At 43.4% G+C, this 19809-nt stretch overlaps 2 protein-coding genes and 1 long non-coding RNA gene across 3 annotated transcripts; all 3 read right to left on the minus strand.

Moving 5' to 3' along the window:
- Positions 1 to 35: 35 nt before the first annotated feature.
- LOC133425129 (adhesion G-protein coupled receptor G7-like) lies at positions 36 to 9460 on the minus strand. The gene is made up of 7 exons (XM_061715810.1): positions 9423 to 9460; positions 7700 to 7848; positions 5419 to 5529; positions 3847 to 4043; positions 2854 to 3003; positions 2659 to 2771; positions 36 to 410 (listed from the first exon to the last, which is right to left on the minus strand). Exons 1-7 carry the CDS (start codon positions 9458 to 9460, stop codon positions 50 to 52), a joined length of 1119 nt encoding a protein of 372 aa, XP_061571794.1. The 3' UTR covers positions 36 to 49.
- A 708-nt stretch (positions 9461 to 10168) lies between these two features.
- LOC133425410 (uncharacterized) lies at positions 10169 to 13866 on the minus strand. Its single transcript, XR_009770967.1, has 5 exons — positions 13685 to 13866; positions 12038 to 12142; positions 11840 to 11949; positions 10636 to 10776; positions 10169 to 10239 (listed from the first exon to the last, which is right to left on the minus strand). It is a non-coding gene; the product is annotated as an uncharacterized LOC133425410 (long non-coding RNA).
- A 41-nt stretch (positions 13867 to 13907) lies between these two features.
- On the minus strand, positions 13908 to 19504 carry LOC133425130 (mucin-2-like; the record flags this gene model as incomplete). The annotated part of the gene is made up of 2 exons (XM_061715811.1): positions 19393 to 19504; positions 13908 to 16357 (listed from the first exon to the last, which is right to left on the minus strand). Coding segments are annotated over exons 1-2 (2484 nt in total), but the record flags the coding sequence as incomplete, so codon positions are not given.
- Positions 19505 to 19809: the final 305 nt, after the last annotated feature.

Consider the following 19809-nt stretch of genomic DNA (forward strand, 5'->3'; position numbering starts at 1 on the left):
CCCCAGCCCACTCCCTCCCTGATGATGTCACGGTGATGTCACGGTGATGTCACGGTGATGTCATACCCCAGCCCACTACCAGGCTCAGCGAGGTCCAATAGGGCGGCAGGCTGCGGCGCATGGACCGGACCAGCAGCACCAGCTGCGTAGCGTACGTAGCGTTCCAGGCGAAGGTGGCTAGCAGGAAGAAGTGCAGCAGCGCCGCCACCGCCGTGCAGGCGCCGCCGTCCGGGTCCACGTGGTGGTCCAGGGCCGGGATCCGGTTCTCGGTGGGAACGGTCCGGACCGGGTCCTGGTGGTTCCGGGCCCCGGCCAGGAAGATGACGATGAAGGCTAGCAGGCTAACGTAGATGCAGAGCAGCGCTAGCGGCGCGTTGATGTTGGTCTGGCGCTGACGGCCAATCAGGAAGCTGCACACAACGGTTCGGGTCAACTCCTGTTTTATGACTAGGCTGTTTCCTCTAGTCAACTCCTGTTTTATGACTAGGCTGTTTTCTCTAGTTACAGGTTCAACTCCTGTTTTATGACTAGGCTGTTTCCTCTAGTCAACTCCTGTTTTATGACTAGGCTGTTTCCTCTAGTTGCAGGATCAACTCCTGTTTTATGACTAGGCTGTTTCCTCTAGTTGCGGGGTCAACTCCTGTTTTATGACTAGGCTGTTTTCTCTAGTTGCAGGGTCAACTCCTGTTTTATGACTAGGCTGTTTCCTCTAGTTACAGGTTCAACTCCTGTTTTATGACTAGGCTGTTTCCTCTAGTTGCAGGGTCAACTCCTGTTTTATGACTAGGCTGTTTCCTCTAGTTGCAGGGTCAACTCCTGTTTTATGACTAGGCTGTTTCCTCTAGTTGCAGGGTCAACTCCTGTTTTTTGACTAGGCTGTTTCCTCTAGTTGCAGGGTCAACTCCTGTTTTATGACTAGGCTGTTTCCTCTAGTTGCAGGGTCAACTCCTGTTTCATGACTAGGCTGTTTCCTCTAGTTACAGGGTCAACTCCTGTTTTATGACTAGGCTGTTTCCTCTAGTTACAGGGTCAACTCCTGTTTTATGACTAGGCTGTTTCCTCTAGTTGCAGGGTCAACTCCTGTTTTATGACTAGGCTGTTTCCTCTAGTTACAGGGTCAACTCCTGTTTTATGACTAGGCTGTTTCCTCTAGTTGCAGGGTCAACTCCTGTTTTATGACTAGGCTGTTTCCTCTAGTCATAGGGTCAACTCCTGTTTTATGACTAGGCTGTTTTCTCTAGTTGCAGGGTCAACTCCTGTTTTATGACTAGGCTGTTTCCTCTAGTTGCAACTCCTGTTTTATGACTAGGCTGTTTCCTCTAGTTGCAGGATCAACTCCTGTTTTATGACTAGGCTGTTTCCTCTAGTTGCAGGGTCAACTCCTGTTTTATGACTAGGCTGGTTCCTGTAGTTGCAGGGTCAACTCCTGTTTTATGACTAGGCTGTTTTCTTTAGTTGCAGGGTCAACTCCTGTTTTATGACTAGGCTGTTTTCTCTAGTCAACTCCTGTTTCATGACTAGACTGTTTCCTCTAGTTGCAGGGTCAACTCCTGTTTTATGACTAGGCTGTTTTCTCTAGTTGCAGGGTCAACTCCTGTTTTATGACTAGGCTGTTTCCTCTAGTTGCAGGGTCAACTCCTGTTTTATGACTAGGCTGTTTTCTGTAGTTGCAGGGTCAACTCCTGTTTTATGACTAGGCTGTTTCCTCTAGTTGCAACTCCTGTTTTATGACTAGGCTGTTTCCTCTAGTTGCAGGGTCAACTCCTGTTTTATGACTAGGCTGTTTCCTCTAGGTGCAGGGTCAACTCCTGTTTTATGACTAGGCTGTTTCCTCTAGTTGCAGGGTCAACTCCTGTTTTATGACTAGGCTGTTTCCTCTAGTTTCAGGGTCAACTCCTGTTTTATGACTAGGCTGTTTCCTCTAGTTGCAGGGTCAACTCCTGTTTTATGACTAGGCTCTTTCCTCTAGTTCCAACTCCTGTTTTATGACTAGGCTGTTTCCTCTAGTTGCAGGGTCAACTCCTGTTTTATGACTAGGCTGTTTCCTCTAGTTGCAGGGTCAACTCCTGTTTTATGACTAGGCTGTTTCCTCTAGTTGCAGGGTCGACTCCTGTTTTATGACTAGGTTGTTTCCTCTAGTTACAGGGTCAACTCCTGTTTTATGACTAGGCTGTTTCCTCTAGTTGCAGGGTCAACTCCTGTTTTATGACTAGGCTGTTTCCTCTAGTTGCAGGGTCAACTCCTGTTTTATGACTAGGCTGTTTCCTCTAGTTGCAGGGTCAACTCCTGTTTTATGACTAGGCTGTTTCCTCTAGTTGCAGGGTCAACTCCTGTTTTATGACTAGGCTGTTTCCTCTAGTTGCAGGGTCAACTCCTGTTTTATGACTAGGCTGTTTCCTCTAGTCAACTCATGTTTTATGACTAGGCTGTTTCCTCTAGTTGCAGGGTCAACTCCTGTTTTATGACTAGGCTGTTTCCTCTAGTTGCAGGGTCAACTCCTGTTTTATGACTAGGCTGTTTCCTCTAGTCAACTCCTGTTTTATGACTAGGCTGTTTCCTCTAGTTGCAGGGTCAACTCCTGTTTCATGACTAGGCTGTTTTCTCTAGTTCTCTAGTTTTGTCAGAAACCTCGGAGGAATCGGTTGTTCAGGATCTTACTTTTCTCTGACGTGGTGAATGATGGAAACCACCAACCCTGCGATGGAGAAGGACAATCCCACCTTGGAGAAAATGTCCAGGGCTACTGCGTAGTTGTATTTGGTCCTGAAAGACTGAATCACAAACAAAACAACCATCATGAGCTCTTTCATCGACTGAGAGCCGGTTTCAGCCGGTTTCAGCGGCGGCGTTCACCCAGAGAGCGGCGAAGTTGGTGGTGTGGTTGCAGAAGCAGCGCAGGACGCCGTCGGAGGCGTTTCCCTTGGAGCAGCCGGCCGTGCTCCAGTCCTGCAGACCGTAGTCCCAGAAAACGCAGGCGAAGTCGTGCAGAAACGCATCGTTCAGCTGAAACAACAGATCCGGACATTTGGACGATTACACAAAGTCATACGAAAAAATGAAGTAAAAATGACCACAAGTCCTCTTAAAAGCGGTTGGTTCCTCCAATCTTCCTTTTTTTTTTCTTTTTTTTTTACCTTGTCTGCACATATTACTGGTTGATACCATGCAGGTAAAAACCTAAGGCATATATATGTGCATTGTTACTATATTTAATATGTGACGACATCCACTGCCAATCCAGGAAGCAGGAACACACGGAGGCCTCACGTCGAGCACTGGAAATCTGCAACAAAAACCACAAACGAAACACAAAACCGACACGGAGCCGACCAAAACACGAGCAGCAATCGACCCAAATCTCCAGATCCGAACACGGTCTGAGCTAAGCTAGGCTAGGCTAGGCTAGGCTACTGCTAGCTAACTCCAAAAACTACAGAGCAAGCATGCAGGTGAACAAGCCAGTGTGTATGTCTGTGTGTGTGTGTTTGTGTCCGTGTGGCTATGTGTGTGTGTGTGTGTGTGTGTATATGTATACGTGCGTGTGTATGTACATGTCTGTGTGGTTATATATGTGTGTGTGTGTGTGTGTGTGTGTGTGTGTGTGTGTGTGTGTGTGTGTGTGTGTGTGTGTATATATATCTATGTGGCTATGTGTATATGTAAGTGTGGCTATGTGTGTGTGTGTGTGTGTATTTTTTCGTGCGTTTGTGCGTTTTTCTGTTTTTTCTTGCGTTGTTTCGTGCCTTTTTTCGTGCGTTTTTGCGTGCATCCTCTAGGGGGAACCAGAACCTCCTCTAGGAACCGTGTGTTTTTATTTTAACATAGAAGCTGTTAGTGTTTCCTTACGTCTGGTCGGAACTCCAGCTCCACGTGTTGAGGAACCACGGTCCGTTCCTGACCCACGACGCTGGCCGACAGAACCCTGATGGAGGCCCGGTTCTCCTGACTGGTTCTGCTGTAGAGCTGGGACCGGAAGAACCGGTCGCTTTTATACAGAACGAAGCCCAGAGACACGTTGGTGGGATTCAGACGGCTAGCTGGTTCTGGTAGAAACAGAGAGACGCCGTTAGCTGGTTCTGCTAACAAACAGAGAGACGCCGTTAGCTGGTTCTGGTAGAGACAGAGAGACACCGTTAGCTGGTTCTGCTAACAGAGAGACGCCGTTAGCTGGTTCTGGTAGAGACAGAGAGAGGTTAGCTGGTTCTGCTAACAGAGAGACGCCGTTAGCTGGTTCTGGTAGAGACAGAGAGAGGTTAGCTGGTTCTGCTAACAGAGAGACGCCGTTAGCTGGTTCTTGTAGAAACAGAGAGACGCCGTTAGCTGGTTCTGGTAGAGACAGAGAGACGCCGTTAGCTGGTTCTGGTAGAGACAGAGAGACACCGTTAGCTGGTTCTGCTAACAGAGAGACGCCGTTAGCTGGTTCTGGTAGAAACAGAGAGACACCGTTAGCTGGTTCTGGTAGAAACAGAGAGACACCGTTAGCTGGTTCTGCTAACAAACAGAGAGACGCCGTTAGCTGGTTCTGCTAACAAACAGAGAGACACTGTTAGCTGGTTCTGCTAACAAACAGAGAGACGCCGTTAGCTGGTTCTGCTAACAAACAGAGAGATGCCGTTAGCTGGTTCTGCAAACAGAGGGACACCGTTAGCTGGTTCTGCTAACAGAGAGACGCCGTTAGCTGGTTCTGCTAACAAACAGAGAGACACCGTTAGCTGGTTCTGCAAACAGAGAGACGCCGTTAGCTGGTTCTGCTAACAGAGAGACGCCGTTAGCTGGTTCTGGTAGAAACAGAGACGCCGTTAGCTGGTTCTGGTAGAAACAGAGAGACGCTGTTAGCTGGTTCTGGTAGAAACAGAGAGACGCCGTTAGCTGGTTCTGCTAACAAACAGAGAAACACACCTCTGTTTTTTTTTATGCACTTCGAGTAAAAAGTCAAAATGTCGAGAAAAAAGTCGAAATTTCGAAATATGGAGATTAAAAAGGAAAAGAAAAAGGAAGAAAAAAAGTGAAAAAAGTGGAAAAAAAAGGAAAAAAAAAGAAAAAGGAAATAAAGAAAAAAAAGGAAAAAAGAGAAAAAAGGAAAAAAAAGAAAAAAAGGAAAAAAAAAGAAAAAAAGATGAAAAAAAAGTCAAACATTTTTGAAAAAGCTCCAGGAGCCACTAGGGCGGCGCTAAAGATGCGGCTCTAGAGCCGCGGGTTGCCGATCCCTGGGTTAAACGGTTTCATAACCGGACCATGTTCATCTTGAGGAATAGGGTTAGTTTAGTTAGTTAGTTTGTAGTTAGTAGTTTTAGTAGTTAGTTTTAGTAGTTAGTTTGTAGTTAGTAGTTTTAGTAGTTAGTTTTAGTAGTTAGTTTGTAGTTAGTAGTTTTAGTAGTTAATTTTAGTAGTTAGTTTGTTCATCTTGGGGAATCTCACCTGGGAATCGAATGTAAACCAGCGCTTCAGGAACGAACCCGGGCTGGACGTTGATCCCGTCGGCGCTCGTGTTCAGCTGGATCCGGTCGGCCACGAAGTTCCCGGTACTTCCTGAAAACAACAGAGGTTTCAGTAGAAGCTCCAAGAATAAACCCACAAAACTCATGCTTGACAGAGAAATGAACAACTTTAGAGGAAGATAGAGATTTTTCCACCTCTGATTGGACAAAGGTGTATCAAACTGCTTCAAAATGAAACTGTAGTCACGTTAATTCTCCAGTTTCCAACTTCTACAACCTAAAATAGTGCATGAGTGCGAGGGCACGATCAACGCTGCTTGAAGCTTTAATTAGTGCCACGGCTGCACCAAGAGGCTCCTCCTCCACAGCTATGCCATAGCAATGGAGGAGGAGTGCAGGATAACTGTTGTTATCCTGCGTGTTTATTATTATTCATTTTCCGGACAGATTTCGGTTCGCTACTCCTCGTACAGATTTTGGAGGACCCACAAATCATATATCAAAACGTGTGGCTACATCGGGAATAGTGTGCTATGACTTTTGGTGTTGAAATTCCCATTTTTCCCAAAGTTATTCCCCAAAAAAACGGCCAAAAAATAGGGGGATAGAGCGGGGCCAATACCTGACTCAGTCCCCATTGACTGCAATGCAATTAAAAGTTTTTTAAAAAAAAATCTCACTCTGTCGTTGCACTGACCTTACTTACACATTTTAAGGAATATCTGAATAAAGCATAGAGAATCTGCCGGCTTCTGTGTCTCTCACGATGTCTTTGTTTTTCTGCTAGGAGCTACGGTTTTCTCACAAATCGGAGTTATTTGAGACCTTGTCAGAAGCCAAAATCTGGGTTTTTCTCACAGCCAAACCGGAAGGTTCTGAAGTGGAGGTTCTTGTTGCCGGGGCAACCAGAGCTCAGCTGCTGACTCATTCAGCCAGAACTGGTCACACGACTCAGTCAATAAAGCCTTCATATACTTTAACCTGGAAAATGGAGAAATCTGACCCCTGACCTTTTGACCTTAGATGACCCCCAGCCCTGCTGGGAACCGGTTCATGGTATATATATATATATATATATATATATATATATATTAAATACCCCCCTTACACACACACACACACACACACACACACACACACACACACACACACACACAGCAAATAACCATCAGTAAATGCTATAACTTTTGAATGGTTTGACATAGAGTCGTGGGTGGAGTCATCGGACATGGTTTTGAATCCCTTGACCATAATTGGTGCAAATTGCACGCGCGAGGGCCCGTTCATCGCTGCTTGCAGCTTTAATTATTATTATTACGCGAAATGAATTGCCTTTTTGGAGGCCTTAACATGCTCGAAATCTCACCAAATTTTGCACACGCATAAAATTAGGTATTTTATGGGCGACGAGCATGAGTCGACAAGAATGGGCTCTATAGCGCCACCTATGTTATGTTTTTCGTCGAGCCCCATAATATGGTTTGACTTACAGCAATGACCTTGTTGTGTCTATTATATCTGACAAAGCTCTACAAAAAAGTATTTTGGACCCATGCTCTAAGTTACACAGGAAGTCCAGCATTTTGAACAGAAAAAGTCATTTTTCATGAATTCTGATCATTTCTAGGCCTCGTATTTTAACGAACTCCTCCTAGAGATTTTATCAGATTGGCTCACAACTTGGTTTGTACAATCTAGACACATGGTTGACGCTAAATTGCGAAGCTTTTAAGTTTTTACCAGAGGGCGTGACCGTAGTGATCCGGTAAAGTTTGAGGTCATTTTTTAGGTTCGCCATGAAACATCAATTGGCTGTAACTCAGCAATACATGATTTGATCTGGTCCAGAACTGAAGTTTATGGTTGTAGACTCAGCCTGAAAACATCTACGGTGGAATATTCAGGATCGGTTTTAGCACCACCGTCAACACCGTCATTCTCCATTGAATGGAAACTCTCGGTTTCTGGTACCTACATATTAAAGAAATTATTAAAAACAGCAAGTTTTGAACATCTGAATTTTTTCTGCGCCAGGATTCACAACAAAGCACTCTTTCTCCATCTTTGTGGGGATAAACCGATGGAGTGTTACTGACCTGAGAAGGAGGTGAAGGAGGTGAACTGACCTGAGAAGGAGGTGAACTGACCTGAGAAGGAGGTGAACTGACCTGAGAAGGAGGTGAACTGACCTGAGAAGGAGGTGAACTGACCTGAGAAGGAGGTGAAGGAGGTGAAGAAGGAGGTGAAGGAGATGAACTGACCTGAGAAGGAGGTGAACTGGACTCCCCGGGAGTCCCCGGTCCGGATCTGGGCCGACTGGACCGCCAGGTTCTGCTGAACCACCTGAGACTGAGACTCGTTGCTGTTGAGGCTGAGGTTCAAGGCGAGCTTGTCCAAGGTCACGGTCAACCTGGAAAACAGAGGTCAAGGGTCAAGGTCAGGCTGGAAAACAGAGGTCAAGGGTCAACGTCAGCCTGGAATCAGGAGCTGGACTCCATGAACCAGACTGTACCCGGCAGGTCTGGAAAATCCAGGACATGAAGAAACCTGCAGGTTAGGGTTAGGGTTAGTTGCAGGAAAGTTGCTGCACGGACAGTTTTGTGTGTTGTTACTTTCATGAAACCATAAACCACTTGGGTTGAAATAAGGACATTTTGAAATAAAAGAGTTCTGTGGTCCTTGACTCAGATTGGAGACAGAATTTAACAGGGTTTTTGCCCCCATCTAATCTAAGGTGATGGCGGGGGGGGATCTCTGGGGGACATAAAGATATCCGACCCTAGAGGATCATTAAGTCAGACCTGCCGACTTGCCAGGATGCAGAGGTCAAGAAGTGGGAGAACCACTTACTTATCTGGGGAGGAGTCAGGACTCTTCAGCCCTGATCCTTTCAGGGAAAGGTCAAGAAGAAGATGATGACAATGAACCCTCTATCCTCTGTTGACATCCAGCTCAACTAGTTGGCATGCAAAATAATGCTGCGAAGAGGTCAAGAAATACTAAATACCCTTTAACAATTTTTTGTAGGAGCTGTCCGACATGTTGCAGATACAACATGTAAGGCAATATGGGGCCTAAAAGAGGTCAGTGTCGCGAAGTTTTGAAGTTTTTTTTCTTGGAGTGAACTAATGGCCTGTTAAGTTAAGGCTCAGGAAAACCATGGCCTGAATGCCGGCCATTAGTCAGACTGTACATGAGAATCGTCAAAGTTCTTGTGAGCTGCTGTTTCTTCCTCTCCCTCTCCTAAGCAGGAACTGCTGAAATGGGTGACCAGATCCTGAGTCGAGTGGTGAAATGTCATCACTCCGTCAGGACGGGTCTTTTTGCTGTCCAGGTCAGGACACCGGCAGCACCGGCAGCAGTAAAAGGCTGCTGAACGATCTACTGCGTTCACCAGTTACAGTGAAAGCTAGCGGGGAAATGTTCCAGGCCCTGAGTAGGCGGGAAGTCGGACGGTATCAAAACCCTTGTCCGTTGAAGAACTCACCTGACGCCTACTCACCAGCCACGGCCTGAAGATGACTGATTCCGACTATTACTGTCCTTGTACTGTTCTGTGTTCATTACCTGTACGTTTACGATGACACTGGAAGTGTTTTATTTTGGTTACTGGGAAGTTTCATAAGAACAAACAGGAGGGAAATGTGAAGTTAATTAAACTTCTGAACAAGTTTGTCCTTATAAACTATCACATGCAGATCACAGGCCACTTCCTGAGTTTTGTCAGGGGGGTCGACTGACAGCTGCCTCATTGTCTTTAAAGGTTAGCTAAGGGTCTCATTGTCTTTAAAGGTTAGCTAAGGGTCTCATTGTCTTTAAAGGTTAGCTAAGGGTTAGTCGGACCATCTGATGACTCAAGACCCCATGAAGGTTGGCCTGGTGACTTCCCGTTTGTCAATGGCCCAGTGTCTTTAGATGCATCTGTTTCAAGACCCCCATCACATGCTCTAACAGATGACAGGGCAGCCACTTCCTGGGAGATACTTGGGGGGGGTGGGCTGTCCTGGGAACAGCTGACCCATTGTGTCTTTGGACGCATCTGTTCAGAGTTTCTGTTTTAGTTCCGGAAGGCATTTGACCCCAGTGACCCATGGTTTTTAAAGCTTAAGTTTTACAGGTCACATATGTGGCATTTTAGACCTCGATGTCTGTTTCCTGTTTTCTTCCAATTGTCCATTGTCTACCAAATATTGTCATTCCTGTCACCATTTTCAAATAAAAGCGTGATGCAAAGAAGGAGCCAGCAAGCATTTCGTCGAGAGCCACAGAGAGCCATGTTGCTCTGCAGGGCTCCGACTTTGCTTCCCTCCGGCGCAGAAGGCCTTAAAATCATTCTACAGTCTCTGTGTCTTTCCTAAGATATTAGGAACCTAACACCCGGAGCGATACAGTTGCAGGGTTTCTGCAGAAGCCCGGTGGTGGAGGCTGATGGGTTGAGCTTGTTGGACCATTATTATTATTATTAAGGTGAATGTACAAGATGTTTCCACGTGATTTTCTCTGAGAGGCTTCAAATACAATGTTAGGTTGAATCATCGGCCAGTTCTTCACGTATTCGGTCATAGGGTTAGAGGTTAGAGTTAGTGTTTACCACTGGGTTAGGGTTAGAGTTTGTTCTTACCGCTGAGTGGTTCTGTTGTCCTCCGGTTAGGGTTAGAGTTTAAAGTTAGTGTTTAAAGTGCTGTTGGGTGAGGGTTAGGGTTTGTTCTTACTGCTGAGTGGTGCTGCTTTCCTGCGGTTCCTCAGGCGGTTTAGTCTCCAGCAGCTGGCTGATGGTGGCGACGGCTGCCACCCTGACGGTCTGAAACAAACAGTCGAAATTAGAGAAAATAGTCGAAATGTCAAACAACCACCAGGTCAGACAGGAAAACTTAGACCCAAAAACCTGTTAAACCTGGAGCCTTTAACCCGTTAGCGGCTCTGGTTTTACCTCCGCGGCCCCCCTAGCCCTAACCCTAACCCCCCTAGCCCTAACCCTAACCCTAACTCCCGGTGGGAGACCACTGCGTTAGCAGCTCTGGTTTTACCGCCGCGGCCTCCCTAGCCCTAACCCTAACCCCCGGTTGGAGACCACTGCGTTAGCGGCTCTGGTTTTACCTCCGCGGCCCCCCTAGCCCTAACCCTAACCCTAGCTCTAACCCTAACCCTAACCCTAACCCCCGGTTGGAGACCCCTGCGTTAGCGGCTCTGGTTTTACCTCTGTTGCGTTGGGCGACAGCAGCAGGGTGTTGGCGATCTGGGCGGCCGTTTCTATGTCTTCTTCCTTCAGTTTATCCGGTTGGGACGTTAGAATCTGAGCGCTGGACGCTAACAAGTCCAGATCTGCTGCACTGGTGAGCTGAGACACAAGAGCATAGTGTTAGCGTTAGCAGAGTGTTAGCGCCAGGCAGGAGGAAAATACAAATCATTTAGAGGAGGAAGATTTTTCTTTTCATTATGCACTTTGAGAAAAAAGTTACAATGTCAAGAAAAAAGTCGCAATGTCGAGAAAATATATAATATATTGTTATGATCATTTGTTTCAGATGTACTGTCATTATTTTCTGTATAAACATTGAATTTGGTGATCAAAAAGTCTTTTTTCAAAGTTGAGTCTTGAAAAAGAGGATCGTCTTATAATCAGGTCGTCTTATAATCGGGCCCATACGGTATCTGGGAGCTCCGGGTTCGACTGCTCCTCCAAAACCTGCATTTACTCCTCGATCAACGGCGTAACTCCTGAAATGACGGCTAGTCGTTCTGAAAACTGGATCTTTGGCAGTTTAAGTCCGTTTTGAACCTTCGACCGTCAGGAAAAGCAGCGTCTCTGCATTTTAACCAGGTTTTCAGCATTTCTGAGCTGCAGTTCCTCCAACAACCACTAGATGGAAACATAGAACACTTGGTTTATCTTTAAAATTCAGCTACTGTTTCCTGGTAAATAAATTAAACATAGTATGAAAGTGGGAGTGTAGAGTTTGACAGGTTAAAGTCAGTGGATCAGCTGATTTAGCTTTTGTTTTACTAGTTTTTCTTTGTTGTAGCCTGATGCGCACAAGCAAAACAACCAAGCCTCCTTTTTCTATCCTGCGTTTCCGACAATTATCACAGGCTAATGATCCGAATTTCAGGTCTTTATGTTGACGTTTTCTCAGCTCGACTTTCTCTTCCACTTGTCTCTAATGACCTGGGACGATGATTTGAATGAGGCAAAATAACATTCTTTTTCTCTCGAGTATATTGTTATAATCATTTGTTTCACATGTACTGTCATAATTTTGTGTATAAAAATTTAATTTGGTGTTAAAAAAGTCTTTTTTCAAACAAAAGAGGGGGTCGTCTTATAATCAGGTCGTCTTATATTCTTATAATACGGTATTTGCCAGCATTCTTTACTGGAATGAACCAACATTAATTCTTACGTTGTTTTGTATGTCTTGAAGAGTCTGGTCGCACTGAAGAACCTGCGGAGAACCGAAACTCGGCCGCCCATTTCTTAAGGAACATCTGGCCGAAGCGCGTGGTTTCCGAGCTGAAAGGACAAGACAGGAGTTAGAGTTAGGAGTTAAGGTTAGGAGTTAAACCCTTGAGACACTGTCAGGTTCCTCCGAACTTCTTACCGTTAGACGTTCCTTCTTCACACGTTTGCGTGGAGTAGGCGAACCAGCCGACGGGCGTGCGAGGGAATCTGAAGGACCCGATGGTTGTTTCATTGCAGGCGTTTTCTACGAGGACAGGTTTATTAAAGGAAGAGATCAGCAGAACTTTAGAGAAGTTCCTGTACAGACATAGAGAAACATCCACCTCACCGATGTCCCAAAACCTGCACTTCCTCCAATGACCGCTAGACGTTAGCTCGCTAACAATAAAAACACTTCCAGAAGTATTGGGGCATCGGGGTCTAGGATGGGAATCCAGAACCGGTTCTCGTTCAGAACCGGTTCCCAGTGTTTCAATTCCAATTTAATTCAATTTAAATTGGCTTTATTGGCATGAATGGTAACCATTGTTGCCTAAAGCATAAATATGCATACAATAAATCACGACACAATCCACACACGAAACACCAATACAACTACAACAAATACCCAACACCAAATACCTAACAGATGCATACAATATATATATATATATATATATATATATATATATATATATATATATATATATATACAGAACTATTGTACATTAATAGGCAGGGAGACTAAGGATGAGGAGACTGAGTTGAGTTGTGTTTCTCTCCATCTATAACATGCGCTGATGTATTTAGCGGCTTCTAAAGAACTTTCCTTTTTTCTCCAATTAAATGTAGGATTTTGTCCTGATCTGGGAAGGAATCAAAATCCTGGACGTGTTGTTTAATTTTAGGAAATAACTTAGATCTAATGTCGTTGTAATGTTCACACTCTAACAGGAAGTTGTTCTGTCTCCAGCTGTCTGTGTGGACAGAGTTTCAATTCTTTGGAATTGTTTGCAAACGATTCCCTTCTCTATTCCCGTGGGAACGAACGACGTCATCACGCACGCTGCGTAAGCTAGCACTCGATAGGAAACATGAGGTGATCAATCGCTCCACAGTCCGGCAACATTTCAGTAAAAAAGACGACAACAAGACCCTGCAACACTTGGCAAGTCAATACTTCACCAAAGGGAGGAAATACTACTAACACGCTAAAACATTTGCACACACAATATGCAATAACAATCAATGAATGTTGAGTTTTCGATCCACTCCGGACCAACGTCAGTAATTCTCCACCCAGCAGCAGCAGCAGCAACGTTAGCATGTTAGCTGACTCCATGCGTTTCTGCAGGTAACTAATTAATGAACAAACATGCCTATCATACTAGGACAATTTGCCTCATTGTTTTCCTTTTTCCCCAAACGAGAATTGATAAGGAAACGATTAAGAACCGAATCGTTAAGCAGAATCAAAAATGGAAGTGGAATCGTAAAAATTGTATCCTTATTCCTTATCCCTATTGGGGTCTGCTAGCATTTATGTCTTTGCAACGCTGACACCTCGTCATTTGGTGTTCGTTATGGACACAAGGTTTCCAAAAACCACTGCAAACAAATTGGGACGGCCCCCTTGTGGCCGGTTTGCAGAACATTCCAGATGCTACAGTGGTCTGTGGAGGAACTGCAGCTTTCTGGATTCCTGGATTCCTGGATTGACTCTTGACTAGCGAGCTGAATGTGTTGGGTTTTATCATAATTGCTTTTATTGTTTTTATTATTGTCGTTATTCGTCGGCTGTTCTTACCGATTGAACACGTTTCTCCGGTCCAGAAGTCGTCGCAGATGCAGATGTTGTTCGCGTTTGGCTTTCCATTAATACATGGAGGAGATGTGGGCGGAGGAGTTGTGGTTGGAGGATCAGTGGTTGGAGGATCAGTGGTTGGAGGATCAGTGGTTGGAGGATCAGTGGTTGGAGGATCAGTGGTTGGAGGATCAGTGGTTGGAGGAGTTGTGGTTGGAGGATCAGTGGTTGGAGGATCAGTGGTTGGAGGATCAGTGGTTGGAGGAGTTGTGGTTGGAGGATCAGTGGTTGGAGGATCAGTAGTTGGAGGATCAGTGGTTGGAGGATCAGTGGTTGGAGGATCAGTGGTTGGAGGAGTTGGAGAATCGGTGGTTGGAGGAGTTGGAGAATCGGTGGTTGGAATTGGAGAATCGGTGGTTGGAGTTGGAGAATCGGTGGTTGGAGGAGTTGGAGAATCGGTGGATAGAGAAGTTGGAGAATCGGTGGTTAGAGGAGTTGGAGGATCAGTGGTTTCAGTAGTTGGAGAATCGGTGGTTAGAGGAGTTGGAGAATCGGTGGATAGAGAAGTTGGAGGATCGGTGGTTGCAGGAGTTGGAGGATCGGTGGTTTCAGTAGTTGGAGGATCGGTGGTTTCAGTAGTTGGAGGATCGGTGGTTAGAGGAGTTGGAGAATCGGTGGATAGAGAAGTTGGAGGATCGGTGGTTGCAGGAGTTGGAGGATCGGTGGTTTCAGTAGTTGGAGGATCGGTGGTTTCAGGAGTTGGAGGATCGGTGGTTTCAGTAGTTGGAGGATCGGTGGTTTCAGGAGTTGTAGGATCGTTGGTTAAAGGAGGTGTAGTACCGGCGGTTTCAGGAGGTGATATACGATCGGAGGTTATAGGAAGTGTAGTACCGGTGGTATCAGGAAGTGATGTAGTAGCGGCGGTTTCAGAAGGTGATGTAGGATCATTGGTTAAAGGAGTTGTAGGATCGCCGGATTCAACCACTTGTGTTGTAGGAGGAACGCCGGTTTCAGGAACTTGTGTTGTAGGAGGAATGGTGGTTTCAGGAACTTGTGTTGTAGGAGGACCGGTGGTTTCAGGAACTTGTGTTGTAGGAGGAACGGTGGTTTCAACAACTTGTGTTGTAGGAGGAACGGCGGTTTCAGGAACTTGTGTTGTAGGAGGAACAGTGGTTTCAGGAACTTGTGTTGTAGGAGGAACGGCGGTTTCAGGAACTTGTGTTGTAGGAGGAACGGCGGTTTCAACAACTTGTGTTGTAGGAGGAACGGCGGTTTCAACAACTTGTGTTGTAGGAGGAACGGTGGTTTCAGGAACTTGTGTTGTAGGAGGATCGGTGGTTTCAGGAACTTGTGTTGTAGGAGGATCGGTGGTTTCAGGAACTTGTGTTGTAGGAGGAACGGTGGTTTCAGGAACTTGTGTTGTAGGAGGAACGGTGGTTTCAGGAACTTGTGTTGTAGGAGGAACAGTGGTTTCAGGAACTTGTGTTGTAGGAGGAACGGCGGTTTCAACAACTTGTGTTGTAGGAGGAACGGCGGTTTCAACAACTTGTGTTGTAGGAGGAACGGCGGTTTCAACAACTTGTGTTGTAGGAGGAACGGCGGTTTCAACAACTTGTGTTGTAGGAGGAACGGCGGTTTCAGGAACTTGTGTTGTAGGAGGAACGGCGGTTTCAACAACTTGTGTTGTAGGAGGACCGGTGGTTTCAGGAACTTGTGTTGTAGGAGGACCGGTGGTTTCAGGAACTTGTGTTGTAGGAGGAACGGTGGTTTCAGGAACTTGTGTTGTAGGAGGAACGCCGGTTTCAGGAACTTGTGTTGTAGGAGGAACGGCGGTTTCAGGAACTTGTGTTGTAGGAGGAACGGCGGTTTCAACAACTTGTGTTGTAGGAGGAACGGTGGTTTCAGGAACTTGTGTTGTAGGAGGAACGGCGGTTTCAGGAACTTGTGTTGTAGGAGGAACGGCGGTTTCAGGAACTTGTGTTGTAGGAGGAACGGTGGTTTCAACAACTTGTGTTGTAGGAGGAACGGCAGTTTCAACAACTTGTGTTGTAGGAGGAACGGTGGTTTCAGGAACTTGTGTTGTAGGAGGAACGGTGGTTTCAGGAACTTGTGTTGTAGGATCGCCGGTTTCAGGAGTTAGAGGATCGGTGGTTAAAAGAGTCGGAGTAGTTGGAGATTCAGTGCTGTATAAAGGACTTGTAGCTGGAATAGTGGTGTTCAAAGGAGATGGAGTTGGAGTACTAGTCTCCGACTCGCTGGTAGTATTTCCAGGAGAATTAGTTGGAATAGTAGTCTCTGAAATGATGGTAGTATCTGCAGGAGAAGCAGATGCAGAACTTACTACTTCTGTAAATACTGGTCCTTGAGTCTCTACAGTAATTTCTGGAGTTTCTGCAGTGGTTTCTATGATAGAAGTACTTGCAGGCCCGGCTGAGCTAAAGCTAATTCCAGTCGTAGTAGCATCAGGAGTATTTGTTCTGGTACTGTGTGTACTTGAACTGGTAGAAACGGCAGCAGAGCTAAAGCTAATTCCAGTCGTAGTAGCATCAGGAGGATTTGTTGTGGTAAAGCTAATTCCTGTCGTAGTAGCAGCAGAGCTAAAGCTAATTCCAGTCGTCGTTGCAGGATTTGTTGTTGTAGCTTGTCCTGCTGCCGGCGACGAGGCTAACAGAGAAGCTGTTGAGAAAAACACATATTTCTCAAATGTTGGTGTGGCAGAGCTAACATGCTAATAGTTAGCTATCTGGAATTTACACTGCAAAAACTCAAAATCTCAAAAAGTCAAAATCTTTAGAAAAAAGTTGAAATTTTGAGAAAAAAGATGAAATGTCGAGAAAAAAGTTGAAATGTCAAGAAAAGAGTCAAAACTTTTAGAAAAAAAAGTCAAAATTCTGAGAAAAAAGTCGAGAAAAAAGTAGAAATTCTGAGAAAAAAGTCGAAATGTTGAGAAAAAAGTCGAGAAAAAAGTCGAAATTTTGAGAAAAGAGTCGAAATCTTTGGGAAAAAAGTCGGCCTGATTTCAAGATATCCCTAGAATCAACCACAACAATGATTTTTATCATCTTTAGGGTCTCCTATTAGTGGAATTGGATGTTGTGGTTTTAGATTTTGGGGGGAAATTAGTTTTTCTGGCTCTTCTTTAGAACTACTCCCAACCCTGAAAAGGGGCCAAACGGGCCCAGTTCCAACAGGGGAAAAGTGAGAAAAACAGCCCATAACTTGAGAATTCTCACTCTTTTCTACATCAAACTTGCTGAATCGTGAACCAGGTGTCTGAACTACATCATCAAACAGTCAGAACATGATTTACCTGAGAAAATAGTGAAATATAACTCTGTAATCACACCTTTAGTTTAGACGGAAATTTGACCTTTTGGTAATAAGAACAAATAGAACTCTGTCACTTTTATCTCATTTATCAGAGAAACATAAATCCCTATAAAATATACTATTACTTGGTTGTTTTGAATGCTATTGAATACTAACCAGTGGTTTTATGGAGATATCTGGTCCAGTTCTCTTGAAAATGAGATTTCTTTAGACACATTCCTCTCTGAAACAGTAAATTAAGTTATTCTGAATGGACGTTTAGTGGAATAATTAGCCTATAAGTATGTATATATATATATATATATATATACTCTGATGGTAATTATATTTGGAGAGGGGAATGTCTGAACTACATCACCAGATAGTCAGAATGTGACTGACCCAATAAAATTTATTTGACCTATATTACAATCGAATCTACATATATAGTAATAAACTTCTACCAGCTTTAACCAGGATAAACAATAAAGCTGGATTAATGAATAAAAGAATAAGAGTAAGAAAAGCAGAATTTAGCAAGGAAGTCAGTTTTAGTTAGTTGGTTTATTCTGAAATGTCGAGATTAAAATACAATTTCAAGAATAAAATCGAAATTTCGCCTTTTTCCTCAACATTTCAACTTTATTCACAAAATTTTGACTTTTTTCTCTACATTTGGACTTTTTTCTGGAAGTGCATCATGAAAAAACATCTTCCTCCTCCAAAATATTATTCTTATTTTCCTCCTGCCTGGTCTGATTCTCTTCCGTAGGTTTCTACAATTTAACTGTTGAATTCCAAAAGTAAAAATTTTGAGAAAAAAGTCAAAATTTTGAGAAAAAAGTCAATTTTTTTAGAAAAGTCGAGAAAAAAGTCGAAATTTTGAGAAGTCAAAATTTTGAGAAAAAAGTCAAAATTTTGAGAAAAAAGTCAAAATTTTGAGAAAAAGGTAAAAAATTTTAGAAAAAAAGTCATTTTTTTTAGAAAAGTCGAGAAAAAAGTCAAAATTTTGAGAAAAAAGTAAAAATTTTGAGAAAAAAAGTCATTTTTTTTAGAAAAGTCAAGAAAAAAGTCAAAATTTTGAGAAAAAAGTCAAAATTTTGACAAAAAAGTCAACATTTTGAGAAAAAAGTCAACATTTTTAGAGAGGGGAATGTCTGAACTACATCACCAGATAGTCAGAATGTGACTGACCCAATAAAATTAAGTTGACCTACATTACAAGCCTCTAAAACAGAGATATGTGTCACAATAATTTACAGAAACTGGAACAACAATCCAATCTACATATCTAGTAATAAACTTCCACCACCTTTAACCGGGATAAACAATAAAGCTGGATTAATGAATACATTAAGAAAAGCCGAACTTAGCAAGAAAGTCAGTTTTAGTTGGTTGGTTTATTCTGAAATGTCCAGATTAAAATACAATTTCAAGAATAAAGTCAAAATTTCGCCTTTTTCCTCAACATTTCAACTTTATTCACAAAATTTTGACTTTTTTCTCGACATTTCGACGTTTTTCTGGAAGAGCATCATGAAAAAACATCTTCCTCCTCTAAAACATTATTTTTATTTTCCTCCTGCTCTGATTCTCTTCTGTAGGTTTCTACAATTTAAGTGTTGAATTCCATCACATTTCAGATCAGTTTAGTTTAGATTTAGTCATGATTTAATTGTAGGGATTGTATTTTATTGTTTTATGTGTTAATGTTGGATCCCAGGAAGAAAAGTCTTCACTACAGTGACGACTAACAGGGACCTGGACTAAATAAATAAATAAAAACTAGTACTTCTGCTATATATTAGTACTATAAAACCTGCAGGACACGGTTCTCTGGAGTAAATACATGAATAAAAACTAGTACTTCTGCTATATAATATAACTATAAAACCTGCAGGACTGGGACTCTGCAGGACACGGTTCTCTGGAGTAAATACATGAATAAAAACTAGTACTTCAACTATATAATATAACTATAAAACCTGCAGGACGGGGACTCTGCAGGACACGGTTCTCTGGAGTAAATACATGAATAAAAACTAGTACTTCAACTATATAATATAACTATAAAACCTGCAGGACTGGGACTCTGCAGGACACGGTTCCTACCTTAATGTAGGAGAACTTTTACTAAGAGTTATTCCATCTAGTTCTGCAAGAACCTGAAGAAACTCCGTACTAGTGGAGGAACACTGCAAAAACTCACAATCTTACCAGGAATATTTGTCTTATTTTAGTTAAAATGTCAAATTTTTAGTCAAAAAATCTCATTACACTTAAAACAAGAGTAATTACCAGAAAAATAACTTATTTGACAATTTTCACCTGTTTCAAGTAAATTTCCACTTGAAATAAGTAGTTTTTGCAGCGTAAGCGCTAAGCGCTAAGCGCTAACTCACCCAGCGTGAAGACGAGCCCCAAACATCCGTCCATTCTGCAGCTTAAACTCCTCTAAAGTCTGCAGTTAAACTTCATAAACTCTTATTTATCACACCCGAGCGTTTGAGCAGCTTTAAGGAAGTGTCTGTGAAAATATTCATCTGAGTCGTAAAACGTTTAATGACGAGTCAAAGGTCGTGGTTCAGACGGAGAGAAGAATCTTTAACGGTTTTATCTGTTTTATTCATCTTAGCACTCGTTAATCATCTGCAAAGAGAAGCAGCTTTACACGACTGTCTCAGAAAATTACAATATTGTGATAAAGTTCTTTATTTTCTGTAATGCAATTAAAAAAACTAAAATGTCATCCATTCTGGATTCATTACAAATCAACTGAAATATTTAAGCCTTTTATTATTTTAATATTGCTGATTATG

The sequence above is a fragment of the Cololabis saira genome, chromosome 24, assembly GCF_033807715.1.
Source record: "Cololabis saira isolate AMF1-May2022 chromosome 24, fColSai1.1, whole genome shotgun sequence".
Lineage (NCBI taxonomy): Eukaryota > Metazoa > Chordata > Actinopteri > Beloniformes > Belonidae > Cololabis > Cololabis saira.

Coding starts and splice junctions, on each gene's coding strand:
- LOC133425129 (XM_061715810.1), bottom strand. CDS start 9,460: ATGGGTCAGCTGTTCCCAGGACAGCCCACCCCCCCCAA. Junction 7,849..9,422: donor GGACAGCCCACCCCCCCCAA/GTATCTCCCAGG, acceptor TCTGTTTTCCAG/GTTGACCGTGACCTTGGACA. Junction 411..2,658: donor ATTCACCACGTCAGAGAAAA/GTAAGATCCTGA, acceptor CGTTGTGTGCAG/CTTCCTGATTGGCCGTCAGC.